Source organism: Echeneis naucrates, chromosome 11 (genome assembly GCF_900963305.1).
Source record: "Echeneis naucrates chromosome 11, fEcheNa1.1, whole genome shotgun sequence".
NCBI lineage: Eukaryota > Metazoa > Chordata > Actinopteri > Carangiformes > Echeneidae > Echeneis > Echeneis naucrates.
In genome coordinates, this window is record NC_042521.1 from 7,139,852 (window position 1) to 7,160,329 (window position 20,478).

At 39.9% G+C, this 20,478-nt stretch overlaps 1 protein-coding gene across 1 annotated transcript; it reads left to right on the plus strand.

The window, feature by feature from the left end:
* Positions 1 to 914: 914 nt before the first annotated feature.
* On the plus strand, positions 915 to 6,589 carry LOC115051306 (transcriptional repressor scratch 1-like). The gene is made up of 2 exons (XM_029514672.1): positions 915 to 1,038; positions 5,814 to 6,589. The coding sequence occupies exons 1-2, from the start codon at positions 915 to 917 to the stop codon at positions 6,587 to 6,589; spliced, it is 900 nt and encodes a 299-aa protein (XP_029370532.1).
* Positions 6,590 to 20,478: the final 13,889 nt, after the last annotated feature.

The window sequence follows — 20,478 nt, forward strand, 5'->3', positions numbered from 1 at the left end:
TAACCTTCATCTCTCTCTGATCACTAACCGACCGACTCACTATCAGCGTCTTTCTGCCGGTTTGTTGTGGACACGTCGGTGTTTCGGATGGACTTGACTCACCTGCATGGGAATTTCCACCGGAGAGCGCTCCGCTCGGAGTCGGGCCAGGTCTGAACCGGCAGGAAGCTGAGCGGCTCCTCCGCCTTCCTCTTTCTCTCTCGCTCCTCGCGGCCGAGCGGAACGGCGGCGGCGCGCGGTGGACGCTACAGCGTCTCGAGACGAGGGGAGCTGTCCGGTCCTGAACCCCTCGAGCCCGGACACGCGCAAGCCAGCTGCTGGATTCTGGGAGCTGTCCGGTCCTGAAGACCAAGGAGAAAAAAAAAAAACAACAACAACAACAGAAACAAAGCTTTTTTCTTTCTTTCTTTCTTTTCTATGTTGAAAAAGAGAATAAAAGAAGCAAATAAACACCCAGCTGGATTTCCCACCCCAAGTGTTGCCAGGACAATAGCCATATAGGAACTGGTTTATTTTACTTTTTATTTTTCAGAGCTCCACAGGTCTTCCAGCGCCGAGTTATAGGAATGAAAATACCTTTTTTGTCATCCTGGCATCAAACAGTCACACATGCATGTAGTCTGTATTTGACAAACATTAGAAGACGTTAACATTGGGTATGCTAAAAAGACAGGAGCACGTGTGGAGCGCTTGGTTAGTTTGATCTTTAAAGCCATGTCTCATCTGCACTTTGGAGGCTGTCTTATGGAAGGAAACAAATGCACCTGTAGTAGTTGAAACAGGGGACCACATTACAATTGAGTCAGGCCATCAAGTGTTTCTCATAGCTTTTGGTGAAGTTTGGAGAGGGCTAGGAAAGAAAGATAAGACGTGCGTGTTTATTGTATGAGTGTAGGAGTAACCACTGTTCCATCATGCCTCGGTCCTTCTTGGTGAAGAAAGTCAAGCTGGATGACTTTTCGGCTGCGGAGCTGGAGAGCTCATACGGTCACAGCCGAAGAGAGGAGCTCAGTCTTCGATTTCACCACCATGACAAAGGTTAGTCACGCTCCCAGCAACAGCCAACACGCACACATGAACATATGCCCTCCAGCGCACACACGATGTGTGCCATACATCACCACCCAGGGTATTTTCCCTGGATCCTCAGATTTAAAGCATAACGGGAGGAGGAAATAGGAATTACAGGGTCAAACTCTGGTCACAATCCAACCTTTGACATTCTTTCTGCATATTTTTAAATATGAAACTGCTTTAATGTGAAGAAACAGATAGGACAGATGAAAGGAAATGAGAAAAGACTCAGTTTTAGTTACCGCTAATACAAAGAAGCCAATTTTCTCTGCACGATCACAGACACAAATGTAGTTCAGTAACATGATATGATTAATGTGTGATACATATTGATCTTCTCCACTGCTAGGTCAGATGTCAGAGGAAAGGGGCCTTTCTTAAATCTACCACATCAGAGAGAAAATTCTTGATGACTCAGTGGTTCCTCAGACCATTGGTTTGCTGATTGAATGCTGTGTGTGGCATTGACATGATGCCAGTCCAGAAACAACTCATAAAACACCAAATAACACTCCGTTACTTGCTATGAGTACTTATCTTTGCGATTTGACTTGTACTGTCACAATATTTAGACAAACATTATATGTTAGCGCATATTCAACCCAGCATAGTTGATGACTGTAACAAGTTAATACGAGAGGAAGCCAATTTTTTTCCTTCAGGAAAATAACAAAACAGTTAATGAGCACCATGGAGCCTAACAGCCAAAACACAAAACACAATAACAAATAATTATGCTGTTAATATGTCACCAGGGTACTTACAGTGGGATTCTCACTTGGTCTTCTGTCCAGTATTTTATTCAAATCAGGTTCTTTCCAGCAGGTGTGAGAAACGGTAAATGGTTCCCACGCACCATATAATCCTGGATGGAGGCAAAACATAATACAGTTAGTAAGAATGGACAATATTGGGTCAAATGTTCAGTGAGCATTTTCAAACATTCATTAAATTCCAAACTGGAGTTTCTGAGCACTGGGTGATAGTCTGATATTTACGAATAAAGGTTGCTGTCTGCTGTTTTGGTGGTGTTAGGAGTGAAACTGGTCTGAAAACCTCGGCAATGGGAGCCGTTTGGGGGCCAACACACATCTCCAGCAGCTTACTTCTGCAGTTTGTGTGAAAGGAGTATAAATATGAACTTGTCTGTGATTATTTCGGCCATGAAACTGAGCCTGTGAACATGTCTGCCTGTCAGCTTGTTTCTCTCAAAAAGTGATAAATGCAGCTCTAAAGAGCTCAAGGAAAACTGTGGCTGTCAGAGCACACCGAGAATTGTGTTACAGTGTTAGTGCAGCCTGGTGGTTTTCACATTGTACCAAGGTCAAATGTGAGAGGAAGAGATCCCAGGTGTTTTGATGACTGAGTGAACTGAAAACACACAGCGCAGCAGCAGCAGCAGCAGCAGCAGCAGTGCAGCAGCAGTGCAGCAGCAGTGCAGCAAGCATGTAAAGAGTGAGACTGCTATCCCTTGTTATAAATATAACGAGTTTGACTGAGGAAACTGCAGCTTGTTGCTCACACACACACACACACACAAAAACATGCACACGCACATGCACACACGCACGCACAAACGTATGTGAACATACACGCTGCTGTGTTTCTGTCAACTCAACACATTTCCCAGGCAGCTTGCACGGCTGAGTGCACAGTATTATACACACACACACACACACAGACACACACACACACATAGAGAGGAAGCAGTCAGTGACCTACAAGTGTCCAAAGCACACAAGTGTGTGTCAGTTACTGCTGGTTTGGATCAAAAATTAAATTGTAGCTTGCAGCTTTTCTTTCTGAGAGAAGCAGAGCTCTCATTTTCTTTTCATTTTTTTTTTTTCTGTTTATAATTCTCTGCATTTAAAAGACACATAAAAGAGGGATGGCTCTGGTTTGGCAGAGTATTTTAATCTTTAATAAGCATTTAGAACAGCGATCAGCTCTAATGCTGTTAAAGTACTTTGAAATGAGAGAGAGAGTTGACACAGCGAGACAGAGAAGGAGACAGTCGGGGGGAGACATCTAGACAAAGAGAGACAGTACACAGATGCTGAGAAGCACAGCAATTACAGTTCACAACACTCCTTCTTTTTCTTTTTTTTTTTTTAAGAGCATATCTGGCGATGGATCCGTTTAATTGGCGAGGATCATTAAAAGAAAGTCTGTGAGAGAATTCAGCGATACACTATAACATTTATAATGCTGAAAGGTTGTTTTCATTTCTTTGTTATTGTCGCTCACTTACATATGCAGAACTGTGTCTGGTCATACCTTCACAACAGAACAAACAAATATATCAACCACCAAGTAAAGGGAGAGAGTAAAATTATAAAACGATAGAAGGTTTACACTGATCTCTTATTATTGTGAAATGGTTTCAGATTGTACCTCCTCCAACAGGAGGACGAGGCCTTTCACTTGCACAGGCCAAAGCAACTGGATTACTGTAATATATACTTGACTGTATATAGAAACAATGATATTTCCAAAACTTTGGACAGTCCAACGTTATATTTTCACTGAGCAATAAAGCAGAGCAGTAAATATGATGGAATGTGCACTGCAGTTACACCACAGAGGCAAGCCTAAGAGAACGAGATTGAAATCAAATATTTAAAACATTTTTCCATAAAATATACCTCATAAATATTGAGATATCTGTCCTGTTTATATATAACAGCCATTTTTGGGACAGCGAGCCCAAGATTCAGTGAGAGAGAGAAGTAAAAGCACTTGTGGGGTTTTTGGCCATCACTTTGAATGTCTATACTGCAGCAGGGAAACATAAGTAAAAGTTACCAGTCTGTTTTTCAGCGCTGCTAGTGAGACAAAACCTTTGTCATCTTTAAAAAAAAAAACGAGTATTAAGGATCTATAAGATACGACAGACATATTCAGGCACATGCATCAACAAGGATAGTACTTTGTTCCAGAGTGCAATGATTGAATATGCATGATTCGTGATTTTCTCTGTCTCCCCACCTCTCTCTTACCTCAACCCTCCATTTTCTGTCTTACTGGCACTTCTTAGTTTAATTCAAAATGTTAAATTACCATGACAGCTGTAAACAGTTTTGACAAACCACCCTACCACAATCACCATACTGGGTATAACATGTTGCTTCCTTCTCTTACTTTCTTTCTTTTCTTTCTCGTCTCTCACCTCAAAGTGCCTCTGCTGTCTTTCCCCTTCTGTCTCTGTCTTGTGTCCTCATCATATTAATCGACCAACTTCTAAGCTTTTCTGAGAACTGCATCATGAAATTATATTACCAGCAATAGTATCTCCTCTGCTGCCTGTGTCTAAATGCTCACAGAGTGCTAATTGAAATGGAGAGCTATTGATCGGCATAGATCTACAGGCGTCATGGCTGTGGGGTATTAGCTACCAGTCTTTCCGTGTCTCTGTTAGACTCCAGTCTGTTGAGAGTCGAACCCAATAATAGAAATAATGAAGCAGCTGACATTGTAACATGAAAATAAATCAGATTCGTCTAGGAGCTATGTACAGAAATGCAAATTGCTTAGGAATATGTGAGTCTCTGGCAATCACACCTACTGTTTATCTCAGGAGAGAGTCTCGGGAAGTTACACTGTTACGTGTAATTGTGTCAGGGTGCCCTTGAGAAACCGGACTCCAGCTGTTGTAATAGAGATGCTCTGTGAACAACAGTTGAAGTTTGATCCTGTTTGAGTGTCACTGAGTGAAGCTGTAGACCCGTCAGGAAAGGTGCAGCTCATGGGGAGAAAGTGTGCACACTGAGCCCTCGATCAACGATAAAGATTTCCCACTCAAGAGAAACTCTCTCCTTCTTGCTAGCAAAAACATAGAAGCACTTTACTACCACTATAAATACCACAACTCCTTCTCCTATATATTGTTTCCGAAAATGGTTGTGCCTTAGACACATCTCGCAGTGTGAGACTTGTGTCTCAGATGAACGCACGGGAAAGCAAAAGTCAGTCAGTTGTTAATGTCTTATTAATGTGATCCGGAGACACCAGGCTTTAATCAGCAATATTATTTGGAGACAATATTCGAAGGGGCTCCATTAATAATGAATGAACTTCGGCAAATGTGGCCTGCGTTTTTACAACTACATGAAAGATTCATTATATGATAGAATAGTAATAACAATAATAATAATAGTAATAATAGTAAGTTTCCAGGACACAGGGGACAGTTATAAAAGGCAGCCCTCTTGTAGTTTCTTACTTGTGTCCGTTTGGTGTGTCATCATTTTGTCAAAACTATTTCTTATTTGTGTTACTGTTATGATACAATATAAGTTTATCTTTTCTTGTGGTAAAACTTTAACACTTCATCGACAGAGGTAAAGCCCAATATGCCAACTAATTACAAGCTTTTTTTTTTTTTTTGAAGTAACTATTTTCAACAACAACAAACTACTCTAAACTAAGCTCTCAAAATATTTTGATATCTGGTTTCAAGCTGTATCCTGTGTAGTGAAGGTGATAAGCTGTAAAATTTGACATAGTGGCATAGTGGAAAAAGAGCAGCTCTAGGATTTAGGTCTTGGTTTTCTTTCTCATCAATATTAATACTCCAATGTCAAAGGAAGTGAAGAACAAATGGATTTACCTTTCAAGATTTTGTAGTGCTTTTGTAGTACTCATGTAGCGTGCCTGTAAAGATTTCCAAAGCAATCGGTTTCTAATTTCCAATCAATTCACCAAGGCCAAATGATTAACCTCTTCCTCTGTCTCTTCAGGCTATGTCAGTGATTATCTGAGTCCAAATCCGTATGATGACGTGGTTGGAAGTGACTCATCTGTCATCTCTAAAGTCCCCTCCCCAAGCCACTCGTCAATCATCTATGGCCACATCAATAATACCTACAGCGGTATCCATGGTGACATCCATGGCGATTCAGACCAGCCGGACAGCCCGCGGTCCGAGGTCTCATCATCAGCTGGGGGATACATCAATGGGGATACAGCTGTCAGCGAGGGCTACTCAGTGGATGCGTTTTTCATCATGGATGGACGATCGCGGAGGAAAACCACAGGAAACCCCAGAGGAGCCGCCCAGAGGCACACCTGTAGTGAGTGCGGTAAAACCTACGCCACGTCCTCAAACCTGAGTCGGCACAAGCAGACGCACAGGAGCATAGACAGCAAGATGGCCAAGAAGTGCCCCACGTGTGGGAAAGTGTACGTCTCGATGCCGGCGATGGCAATGCACCTACTGACCCATGACCTCAAGCACAAGTGCGACGTGTGTGGCAAAGCTTTCAGCCGGCCCTGGCTGCTGCAGGGCCACATGCGCTCGCACACCGGCGAGAAACCGTTTGGATGCGCGCACTGTGGGAAAGCCTTTGCTGACCGATCAAACCTACGTGCTCACATGCAGACGCACTCAGCCTTCAAACACTACAAGTGTAAACGCTGTAACAAGACATTCGCACTCAAGAGTTACCTGAACAAACATTACGAGTCAGCATGTTTTAAGGGGGCTTTCTCTCCTCTGAGCTCCCTGGGGGAATGATGGGCTCAGAAAGGACAGCTGGGCTTTATTTTATTCATTTACTTCAGATTTTTCTGGAACTTTCTGCTTTTGCCAACAAGAGAGCTACAAGGGAGGAATATCCTTTCTGCAAGGCTCATGAGGCGAATGAAAAAAAAAAAATGCTTGAATACATGTCCATTTTTATCAAGACCCCACCGTTCCCTCCTTTATCTCCTATCTCCTTATCTGGACTGAAAAGTTTTCATTGCCTGATTTAGATTGCCACCTGCTTCGATAATTTCTGTTCCCTTTGGAGGCTGTTTAGAGCATCTGTGAAGATAAATAAAGCACAGCACATTTAACTCATAGAATTTTTGAAGATATCCAGATCTATTAATGTCCTTATCTATTCTCGTGGCACCCCTGCCCTTTTTCAACCCATGACGAAACAACACTGAAGCACAATTCCTCCTCTATCTGTCCGTCACCCTGTGACAGGAATATCACCGGAGTTTAAAGCATGACTCACATCTTTCATTTTCTTGCAAAGAGATTCGATGAACTTATATTTTATGCTTTTCTAAACAAACATTCAAATCTCAGGATACATCTGGTATCCTGCTTTTAGTGAAACTGACCTTGGATGGAACATACAAGGGGATAAAGCATCAAAACAAAGGAAGCACATACGGTAGTATTTGTTCTCTGCAAGTGAGCAAAAATACTTCAAGTTTTTCATTTACATTCTCATATCTTACTGTATACAACTACACTGAACTGTGAAGAAAATACAATGTACAAACCTGCCATAAGATAGTACATATGGCTTAATACACCAGTGTAGCGGGAAAATGTTTTTGCCCTTTTTTTATTTAAACTAAATGTCTTACCAGGAGATGAACAGTAATATTGGTTTCTTTTTCTGAAAGGTAAATTTTTAAGTCATTTGTGCTTTACTTGAAACTAAATCAAGCGGGAATTAGGGAAGCAAACCGGACTTCCAGTTAAGCATCAGATGGCTGTAAACTCCCACTGAGCCACCAGGGTGTTCTGTGACAAACACTGTTTTCCTGTAAACGACATCTTATGTTGCTTATTTTTACTTGTCGATGTCAGACGAGGAGTGAAGCATTAAAATATTCAGATTTCCATTAAAAGGTCAAACCTTTCTCACGTAAATTTGTGTTTTTGTTGCCAGTGGACCGCACAGTATTAATCTTTGAGGTTTACCACTTTTTTATGTGAATATTTATTGCTTAATTTATTTATTTTTTTTGTTTTCGTATTAATTTGCACTTTGTTGTATTTCGTTTGCCTTTGTTATAAATATGCCAAAGCATTTGACACTTTCTAATTACTGAATAACTTTTTACTTTTGTCCGCCACTTTAAGTATAAAAAAACACTACTGCATGCAAAAAAGTAATAGCCTAATAATGGAATCTATGCCAATTTTATGAAACTTTGGGATATATTGCCAAACCTCTTAGATAACGGGCAAATTAAGCAAATTTCTGTCTTGGGCAATATTTCATTCATATCCGATAGAGCAATAATGCATGATATTTTTTGAAGAGACGTCATAACTGCTTGTAACATGTTGATTTTTTTCCAAGTACCACTATTCTATGTACTTATGAGAAATAAAATTTCAGGGAGTTAGTAAACCAAGTTAGTGTTAAATATGGAGGGTTGGGTTAAGAGCTCTATATTTACAGGAATGACACTGTTGTGATTCGTTGGGTCAGTATTGAAAACTCTGTTTCTCGATGTAATATTATCCAGAAGGATCGCCTACTAGTCACTGTTATACCTTGGCATCATTAGATTATTGCCAATAATGTTTGTACAAGCATTAGGAGTTGTTGGGGCTTCCAGGGATTCACACAGATGGCACAGCTCCTTTAGATGGAGGGCTCTGGGTTGGGTCGGGGTGGGTCTTTTTGGTTTATGCACTGCCTGCCTCGTATTATTATTCTAAAATATTGTAGAAAGTAGGAGGTACTACTGTAGGCCTCTGGTGCTGAAACATAGATGAAAACAAAAACCCAGTTAGTTAATATGCTCCTGGTTTTATTTGCTGATCAAGTGAAACAGCTTTAAAACAGCTGTGGCTCTGAATGTGGGTCTCTTCAGTGGTTCTTGAAAGTCCTTGAACAGTTTCCTGCTTGTCCCCCTGTGAGTTTTTAATTGGCAGTGAAGGAGAAAATTCCTCCTGTGAGCTGGTCAGCATCAGTGAGCAGCCTTTTTTTTTCCCTGTCTGGATCAGGATCAGTTTTGCTCCTTGGCTTCACATTAGAGATGATTTTACAAACTCCTCGCGAGTACGCCACGCTCAACAATATCCATGAAACCTCCTGCACGATTTCTGTTGTTTTTCTTTCCATCGTCTCTTTGTTGTCAGGTTGTTGTGATGATCCCCAGTGCAATTATAAGGATTGTTGAAAAAAGAAGAGACATTTAGTCAGTATTTCAGCACCAGAGTGCATTGAGAAACACTTAGATTCTACTACGATTCTAACTACTGTAGCCTAATATAGCCACAAACTAGTTTACCTATTCTTATATAAAAGCACTTCCTATTATGAATTATATCTTACAACTTTTTTCAACTGTAGTAGCACAATGAAAGAGTTAGATTCAGGTAGACAATGCCTTGTATGTAGAAATAACACCCTATCCTCTTTTTTCTACTATGATGAATCAAAGGTAAAATCAACATCGAAATAACAGATGCTGGTACAAGAGATGCTGTGTTGTTCACGAATAACATGAAAATATAGGGGGGAAATGACACCCGGTGTAAATTAACAACTTCAATAAACGTGTCATTTTTTAATCTACTTGTATCTCCACCACACCTTTTTTAGAGTGAATGAAAACTCTTTTTGCGGCAAGAGGCCTTGTAAATAAGCACTGATGTGACTTTGGAGTCCAATTATTTCTATAGATCCGTATAGGGTGACAGTGATGATGATGATGATGATGATGATGATGATGATGATGTTGATGAAGATGATGATTATTAATTTTTCTGGAGCTTCCTGCTTTGTTTTGAATTCTTGCTCTGAGGATTTTTGAAACAATGTAAAGCACAAAGACAACACTGGGCATTTCGTTTCACTTCCTGAATAAACTAGTTTAAAGAAGTTGTGTGTTGAGGTCTTTTCTGGTCTGCATAGCAGAAAATATATCAGCAGTAGTGGATAATGATTACTTTTGTAATTTCAGGGGGAAAACACACGATTTATTATTGTTATTAATGCCTACAGTTTCAGAAAACCAGTCTTATTCGCAAAGGAAACAACGCACTGCAAACTTCACTGATCACCAGGAAATACTTCCCCTTCTTTTACATCTTCTCCAATAACTCTGCTAAAATATACCCCCCCCCCCCCCCCCCCGCCAATAATTGCACAAAATCAAAATCATCATAGAGAATTATGCATAACACGTAGCCTGCAGAATGTGTATGAGGCACATGGGTTACAATATGTCACCTGTGGCTGCAAACATAAGAAGTGATTTAAGTTAAATTTAATCCGTTGGATGGTATCAACCCAAAAATGGAATGAGATAAAACTCTGGAGAGTGCAGACAATCTCAGGCATACTCTTGTCTTGATTTGTTGTAATTTCTTCACAGTCAACAGCTTGTTTCCCCACAAAACAAAAATTTGGCTAAGAGTCAACCTTTTTTTTAAATTACAGTTTGAAGAAGAAAGATAGTTTAGCTTGAGGCCTAAACAGCCTGAGCATTCTGCTGCATTTCTAATGTTTTCTGCCACATGCACAGTAAGCTTCTGTGAGGAGAAGAAATGCTAACGTGGATGTGTGTCTTTTGCCGTCTGTGAGAAGAGAAGGTTGTGGAGTTTACTGTAAACGTTTCCAAACCTCTTTTCTTTTTATTGTATTACATTGCTGTTTTTTTTTTTACCTTAAATTGTTCCCTTAGCCTTTGTTCTTTTTTTTGTTGTTGTTGTTGTTGTTGAGGCTAAATCCTTAGCTGTGTACGACGCAGGCTAATTCACACAGTTTTCTTTCATTAGATATGTATCTATAAAACCACAATACACTATTTACAAATTTCAACCATATAAGATTCATCAGACAACACCACACATTAGCTTTAACTCCAGAGTAAATTCAGCATGACAAACCATCTCTGCATGCCATTGATTCCGATTGAGGCTCGTCTACATAACAGTGTAACGTAGATTACTATTGGCCACATAAAAACCCATAATTGGCTACCATCTGCTCGTACTTTACCTCTATAGACAAATGACCTTCTATTAAAAGGTGATTGATTTCCTCCTATTACTACTAAAGATATCGATTGTCTTCTATTGCCTATGGTCTCCTAATGATACTAATTCTAACATTCACTGAACCAGAAAAAAGTCTTCCGAGCTATAATGGCTACTCTCGGTGAGTGTATGTGCACTTGCGTACCCAAACAGTGTGGAGACAGGGCGAGGCCACCGCAAACCTGAACTGGTCAGTGGCACAATATATATACAGGGAGGTCAACAAAGTCTACTTGTACTGTTAACTGCATTAAAGGACATGCATGTGTAACGTGTGAAATCTAATATTATTATAGAAGAATTATTTTGTTATTAGGAATGTATTTATTTACTTATTAGGAATCGAATTTTAGATCTGAGGAAGAGGAGTAGTAAAACCTGATCCTTAATTTTATCAGAATATTTCAAGTACACTGCAGTTTGGGGGATGTACCACCAGCCAGTGTTGTTTTAAATAAGACGGTTTCAGCCTTGAATAATAAGAAATAACAGTTTGGTTCTTTTTATCGAAAAGCAGTCACTGTTTAAAACTTTTTTTCTGCTATTATAGATGTTGCTTTTCGTTAAATCACACTGCAAGGTTTTTGTTGGACAGAGAGCAGTGTGGAGAGATAAGGGCTGGCTTTGGAAAAAGACTTTCCAAGGTTCCCATTTACTCGTTTCATTAACAATACTGTTGCTCCTGCAAATGAATATAATCTCCATCTTTACGCTGATGATAGTGTTTTCTATTTTTTGTATTCTACTGTGAAGAATTGATCTCTCCAGCTGAGTTTTACTGAGTTAAATGTTGCCATCAATAAACCTCAACTGGTTTTAAATCCCGACAAATTTAAATGAATGCTTTTCTCCAGGGGCAGATATATTGATTTTAGTAATGTCATTATCATCACTGCAATCGGGACCATTATTGAAAGACACAAGCTGTACAAATATCTAGGCATTAGATTTGATGAGTGGTTGTCCTTAAAGAATCGTGCATCAAACCTGATAATTCAATTAAAGCACAAAATTGGATTTTTCTCCAGGAATTCTGCTTTCCATTGTTTTGCAGAAAAAATGTTGAGGCAAGGCCTGTTTCTGATTATGGTGATAATTTTTATTTTGCTTTTTTATGCCTGTCATGCTGAATGAAAAACTGCCTTTTCCCTTCCATGTTAGTTTGGACCACTGTGCCACTTTACACCACGATTAATAACCGAATTTAAACTGAGCTTTTTTCACGCTGACACATGTAAACTGATATCTGAGATCTACAAACATCCGAGTGTTTGCCAAGACATTATGCATTTGCCAATGTCAAGACGGTATCGTGTTCATCCATTGATGTGATAACTTAATGTAATTTGTAGCTATGCTGATAGCAAATTGGTTCTGGCACAGTTCTATACATATAACTGATCCTTGCTACACAGACTTGTGCACACAATCACAATCTGACCAGCTGAGGTTACATTGGTATTTTTTATCTAACAGTATTACTTTCATAATAATGATTCATATGCAGAAAATAGAAAAGATAAAAATGGAGGTAGATTGTAAAATGTAAAAAAAAAAATTATGAAAAAAAGTAAAAATAGGGAATATTTTATTTATTGCCCCAAAGCATTCAAATATGTTAATTTCTGTTTCCCATGATAGCTGACCTTCTAGCCTTCAGCAGGTGATGATTTAAATAGTTCATACGATGTCCCTACAGTACGTAGTTTTCATCTTAAATCATGCATAAAGCAGATGGACTATGAAACTCAAATCTACACAGTGAACACTAACTAATCAGACGTTCCTATACTTTGGCCCTCGTATGACAAAAAAAATTCACAAAGAATATACAAAAAGTCACAAAAATGCACAATGTTACCAGAAGTGATGTTTGCTTTATTTTATGAGCTAAGGAAACATCCCAAAGGCAATCTTTGATTTTACTATAAATGATTAAAATGTGCCTTCATATCTGTAAGATCCCCTGTGGTTAAAAACGAAAAGCTCTCTGCACAATGAGACGAGCTTCAGATGCTCTCAGGTTATTTGCCTCATATTTATTCATGTCTCATATCACATGCTGAGGTGTAAAGAAGTCTCTTAGTAAACACTACTTAACAGTTTTTCTAATTACGGGCTGGACTATGTTCAGAGGCAACATTTAAATGTTTATTAATTGAATGAATTATGCACTACATTTATTAATAGTAGTGGAATCTCTTCCTAACAACAATTTCTGACTTATCTTGCAACCACAGTCACATCTGTGGTTGAGCTTTGGTGACAAAACTACAGAAGTTAAAGAAAAGGAACGATTATGGATTTGGTTTAGGATTTTCCCTGGAAGGGTTAGGGTTGGGTTAGGATCAACATATTTGGGATATGCCAGAATAATGATATTTCGCCTTACGGTAAAAAAAAAACAAAAAAACAAAAAACAAGTGTATGATACTTGCATGTTTTCTTTGGCTGGATAAACTTCACCAATTAACTAAAGTATCTGCTGATTTTTGAAGAATGAACTCAAACACTAAATTTAGGCTAGACCTAAAGGATACAACTACATAATCCTAAGTTTCCAGCTCCGATAGAGCGAGAGAGTTTACTCTTAAAAAGTCAGTAGTAGTTAGTTGCAGCAATAAGGTTCTGAGCCAATTGCCTTTTTAAGAGACACAAAGGCTTACAGAAAATAAAAAGCAGAGTATTTATGAAGTACTTTATATCATACAATAAAATGTGAAAATTTCTTGAGCCAGAAGTGCAGAAATGCAAACTAACTCAGCACTCCATTGAGATGCCATAAAAACCTTGAAGAAACCTCGCTGTGAGTTTTGGAAAATACAATGTGTGGAAACTTCATGTCTGGTTGTCTTTTTAGTCTGTTTGCCTTTTTGGTTTTAGCTACTGAATGTCCCTGTACACTTCTTCCTTCTATGGTTGTGATCCTTTGAATATTTCAGTTTATGGATAAAAATGGAGGGTGGGAAATGCTTCAAAAACTGCACATGGTGTCCTTTAGCTGAGCTTATTGCGGCTTGCGTTGGCAACACCAGTGTGTGCCATGTTCCAGACCTATGATGTGTTTACATTTCTGAAAAAAGAGAGAAAAACCCAAAACAAACAAAAAATCTGTACATGTATACTTTTTTTTTAAATATGGATATTTATTCCTAATCTTATCACAGTATTTTAATGGTACCTTTGAGTCACTTCCAGTTGCAGTGTGTTTATGTATGTGTGCAAATATATGAATATGTATGAAAGCTTTCAGTGTAATATCACGGTTGACCAATCTGATAGGAACATATAGAGGGCTTCTTATACACACTTATACACACACATACACAAACACACACACATGCAACACTTGCAGCCGGAAGGTTGTATGTATGTGAGTATGGACCCATTCATAAGCTGTCTTACACACACACACACAGACACACACCTAATCAAAGCAAAGCAGTAGAATTCATACATACAGCAAATCCCCATTTAGTTGGTGTTAGTGTGGTGTTTGATAAATGGCTATGGCCACAAACACACACACAAAGCAATACAAATGGCCTTGCTGATGGTAAAAGGCTAAAACATCCAGTGTTGAGTGAAAACTCACTCATGCTGCATGGCGAAACATTACATTGACTGGAGTTATTTCTGCTGTATTTAACATGCTAAAAAATGTATCCAGTAGCTTCTGCTAGTGAGTTGGTTTATTTTCATGGATCTGTATAATTTCACAACCCTGAATATGAGAATGGTTTGGATAACTATTTAATATGGTGCAAATCATTTGTTTTGATAAATAAAAATGCATATGCATCAATCATTGAAAACTTTTAGCATATGTTAGATTTTATGGATGGCTGTAAGTGCCACATTGACTTTTTTCATCGCGACCAATCGGTGTGTTCAAGGCCGTGAATGTGCCCAATAACCAAGTGCAAAGAATAAAAACAGGGATGATAACCAGTGACGTGACCCACTGATTAATGGATAAAACACTCTGTGGTGAGACAACCGCGCAGAGAGAAGGTGGTGAGCGAACAGAGGAGGGACGACAGACAGAGGAAGAGACAGAGATAATGAGACAGAGATGGAGAAAATATGGTGGAAGTCAGGGAGGGAGTGAGGTGGAAAGAGGTGTCAGGAGGCACTGAAGAAACTCAACCTGAGCTCTAAATGGCTTCTTAACAAGAGGCTGAGACAGCAAAATGAAATTATACACACACACACACACACGCAGACACACATCCATACGCACACACCCTCACATCCACAGGAACATACTTTTACTGCTATGTGAAGGTAAACAGACATGCATGTTAATTTGTGTAATGCACTTTGTGGCACGTATTTAATTGGCGTTGCATTCTCACCTTGTCAACGTGTATTCATCAAACTGCTACTAACATGTTGCACGCACACAGGGACATCCCTACACGTTTAACACATTCACAGACTAATAAACACACACTTTTATTAGTTATGGCCAAAATCATTTGATATGTACTGCACGCAAACACACACACACACACACGTGTACATATGCACGTACAGTCCCCCTCCCAACACACATTTAGCCCCACACAGTGATAGGTCTTTTAACAGGGTGTTTCACACCTCATCGCATTTCAATTAGTAGGTAACACAGACACATGCATATACTTGTGCGCACGGACACACACACACACGCACACACACTTGGATCTTGACAGTCTGTCCGTTGGGTGAAGAGGATTCATTTGGATTCTCATCTCTTCTCTTTCCTCTTCCCTTCTGTATGTGCCCTTTCTTCTCATTCTCCCTCTTTCTCTACTTATCTCCTCGCTGGATATTCACTTTGCTCTCTCTCGCTCTTCCTCCCTCTCTCTCTCGCTGTCTTTCTGTCCATATCAATGTGACTGACAGTGGTTTGACCTCCCGGGCTGTCAGGGGAGGCTGTTGCACAGACAGCCTGAATAGAGGAGTCTCTCACTGGGTACAAGTCTACAGAGACTTGGAAGGGGAAGGCATTCAGAAACTACCATGCACACGGTGTACATACAATACCAACAGCACGGTGCAGTCTTATCAGCAAGATAAAAAGTCTCTGAAGTTGTAAAATATATACCTATGAAAAGGGTAATTGCAGTTTCCATTCAAGTACTTTTTGTGGCCATCATTTCTGTAACGCTGTACCCACCAAAAATAATTGCTGAGATGTGGGAATATGGCAACATTGCTCCACTGAAGTGTAGGCAAGTGAAGTCTATTTTTATTTATATAGCCCAAAATCACAGTCTGAGACAGCTTCACAGTTCACTTCACTTCACTTTAATGGCCACATGACAAGAGTTGGTGGAATTTGTTTGTAGTGCAGCATCGGAAAAATGCTCAGTGTTGCAGCAAAACATATAAGCAGAGATAGCACACAGACTGTAGACTACCCTTTGCTCTTAGAGCTTCAATGTGAATGAGAAAAATGAGCGATGGCCTCAGAAGATTCCTCCTCAAAACAACAGGCGCTGTATGTTCAGAGCAGAGAGAAATAATGGTTGTAAAGGAAAAAATTAACTGGCAGACATATCACAAACAATCTATATTTTACTTGATTTTGAGACAAGATGGTAAGATATAAGATTATAAGATTATCTTGTTAGTTCAGGAGTTGAACCAGAGGTGCTGTTTTTATTGTCCATGGATGTATCAAGAGAGCTGGATACAACCTGCCAAGTCAGCTCCGCTTACTAAATTTCCCAACTGAAAATTGAACACCTTGAATTTCAAAGATGGATCAATCATTGGCCTCTCTACAGGAATTTTTAAAGACTTTCCCAGTGCCTGTAAAACCTAAATGTTTATGTGTTGCCTCATCTCAATGTCAAGTCAATAAGAGGAACCTACATGTTGTAATGAGAAGGACGAATGAAGAGCTAAACCAGAAGCAACAAGCGCATCAGCGGACATGAAAGGATGAAAGGATAGTGTGATGATATCAACAACGGAAATCTTTGTTCAAAGCTACACAAACAAGACATAACTTCAAATAAAACACATTCATTCTTTAGAGACTCATCTCGCCTCCCCTGCTGTCTCCAGCACTCCTCCTCACTCTGCAGCTTGACTTCACTGGGTAATGCATCAGTAGTCATCTCAGCTCGGTTTGTAATATTTCACTGGGCGCTGGGGGAAAAACCTCATCCCCCAACTTAACTGGTGAACGGTGAGCAGGACAAGAACTCTGAGCTAAAGCAGAGCAGTGTTGTCAGCCTGATTTCGTATGAGTGACGTGCAGGTAAGAGGAAACAGACAGCGGTCACGCAGAGGTCAAGAGGGAGCTGTCCTGCACAATGTGTGTGCTTGTGAGTGCGGTGTGTGTGCCTGGGTGTGAAAGAGACAGGCAGATGGATAGATTGGGCAGAAATTGAATCCGTTCCAATTGGGATACTGTTGTCTGTTCATCACCTCAAAAAATACACACGCACACACTGATTGTGAGACGGACATTCCACCCTCCACTCACTGCGTATACACATAAACCATTATCCCTCATGTTCTCTCTTCCAATCTGTCCTCTCTTCCTTATCTTTAAGCCACAACCCTCGTCTCACTCCCTTATTCTTCCTTTTTTTTTCATCCGCCAGTCCATCGCTATGTTTTTTGGCAGATGTTATTTGCATAGCCGATATTGCTATTCATAAGAAAGATCTCCTCTAACCCAAACCAGGTATTTTCCTCTAACTAGCTAAGTAGTTTTGTTGCCTAAACTTTGCGTAACTGCAACTGCAACCTGAACGTTATCCTAATAAAAGACAAAAAGACAAGTCAAATCAGGCTAACTATAAGTAAATGCAAACTCCTGATATATGCAGGAGCCCACATGCAAACCTTCAGTTTCCAGTCCATATTTATTTCTCCCTCTGTTTGATGAGTGGGTCATAGTTTGTACAATGCAGAAAATCAGTTTGTCTCGTTATGCCAAGAAAAAGTGTGTTATACTGGAACCAGGACAAAAATAATGGTCATGGCTTGGTTAGGCTCAGGAAGAGATCATGACTTGGGTTAAGCAAACATAAAATAAAAACAACGTGGTTAACTTTGTATGTATACAAATTGTGTACTCCCACTTACATAATAACCTGCTGCACAAATGGACTACAGGCTCTTTTTTTTTTTTTTTTTTTTTTTAACAAGAGGATGGACTCCCTCAAAACAGAGTTATGATGTTACTGTAGATCACTGCACTGCTTGGATTTCCAGGCAGATGTAGCATGTGAAACTCTGCTCTGTTGCTTCTCACACCCACACAGATTTATTGTTTTTTTTTTTCTGTGCGATGAAAAAAGAAAACACCATTTATAGCTGATAATGTTTTTTCCTGTAATCTCTCTCTTTCTCTAATGTGTCTTTTATTGCACCAGTACAGAACAAAGCCCTCAGGCACTGTATATACACACACACACACACACACACACACGCAGACACGCACACGCGCACACACATAACCCTTCTTCTACCTCACACACACAGACACATATGGGGCACATGCTGAAACATAACATAGTGTGCTTGGCTTAATATTATTATCAGATCACACAATATATAAGCTACACAAACATGCTGTCACGCACACATACTGACACACACACACACACACACAGGCTGTATGCTTATGAAGTCAAGATCTAACTGTGTCAGGGAAGTGCAAATTCTGTGTCGTTTGTCAATTTTCTGACAGTCACTCACACAGAACAATAACTGGTTGTGCGTTTTTCACTGGTTTTATGAGCAAGAATCTGTATTTTAGTGTTAGCCCTCGGCAACAGAGCGAGCAGAGAGATGAAGAAGAAACAGAGACAGAAAGTGGAGGAGGCAGAGAAACCAGACATTGCAAATAAGTGAAGAGAGAAAGTGTGTGCGTGTGTGCATTTGTGTCTGTACCCTGTTGCCAGTGCTATTAAAGTTGTATTGCACAGGGCTTTTAGAACATCGACCATCAGCCAAGCAACTTTAGCTAATAATTTTTTCAAAACCTCTGTGCTTTGTGTATGTCAGGACTCTTTCCTAATATGTGCATGTGTGCGTGGGTGGTGCAATAGTGGGATTGTCATCCATGTGTTTGTACACGACCTTTCATCATATCTTTAGGAGTCACACGCATGCACACAAACCACCGCAGATATGTATTGCCGTGTGCAAATGCTCTGCTAAATTTACATTTCATTGTGCTTTAAAAGGACCCACAGTTTTAATGTAAAAGCCTGCCTATTCAGAAGCAAAGAATATTTCATCACATCTTACACAACTCTAAATGAAAGCAGTCACAAAGGGATTTCAGTCAGACACACTTCTGTTAAGGTGCTGAAGAACTTTTGGCAAATTACATTTACAGAAATTTTACAGAAAGGGCTCTATCTATTGGAGAAATTCCTGAGTAACCTTAGCAGCAGTCAGGATTCTGCTACAGCATCAACTGTAAAGTGCATGAAAAAGAGATTCAGGTGGAGCTTCAGCAGCAGACCTTACTGAGAGCTGGGCCACTTCCCACTGCACATTCACACTCAACACATTTCTACACATTTATGACATTTCTATCTTTGCAGCTGCCCACTCTAGCTTTGGAAGGCAGATCTGGCCTGTCTTGGTTTTAGGATTGGACTGAACCGATACCAACCGAAGCCACAACACTAAACACACACCATGGATGGATGGACACTGAAAAGTTATGACGACCACAATGAATACAGGGCTGCCCTTATCTTCGTGTATTGAAGTGATAATTTAAATTTATCTCTGGAAACATGCGCTGTGTTCATGTAATTCCCAAAGTCGGTCATTTAAGACTATGAAATCAAAGTCAAAATGATGGCCTGCCATGCTTTGACTGAATGAAAAAGAACTTTTCTTCTTCACCAATCATATAAGAAACACAAACATGCATATTATACGTGTCAAATTATGCACATCAAAGCAGATGTACTTTAAGATACAGATGAAAGCCCTCCACAGTTTTTTTTTTTTCAAGGTGACTCTGCTCAACAATGAGCAACCACTGCTTTTTCTTCAGATAGAGGACGACAAAAAAGAGAGTGGAGGAAAGAGGAAGAGAGAGATTAACACAGATGAGAGAGAGAGAGAGAGAGAGAGAGAGAGAGAAAGAGGACAGCGTGCATGTGGCAAAACAGAGGACAGACTGAAGTCATTCAAGCTTTTCTTCCTCCCGAATAATCCCAGTTTTGTCCAAATTTAGTTGGAGGAGATTGTGGAACATCCAGTCCTTGACATGAGCCATAAAGTCATGTAGCAGCACCAACTTAAAGTGAGCCCGCATCTCACTGACATTATTCTGTATGTGCTTGTTCTTGCACGTCTGTTATACTTCTCTTCCTCTTGCACTCTGATATTGTCTCCCTGTGTCTCCTATGGGTAAATTTCTCAGTCTCCTGTACTGACAGAACCAACTTCCTTCTCTATTATAGTTGCAGGATTCCTCCCTCAATCAAACGCTGTGTCTGCACCACCATAAAACTTGAAACTTACACATTTGCACATGAAAAACGAACAAAATCGGAACAGTAACAGAAATTTGATGCACAGTAAGTTTATTTCAGTCTGCATGGCAGTACAGGGACAGAACAGCGTTAAAGTCTGTCCAGGTG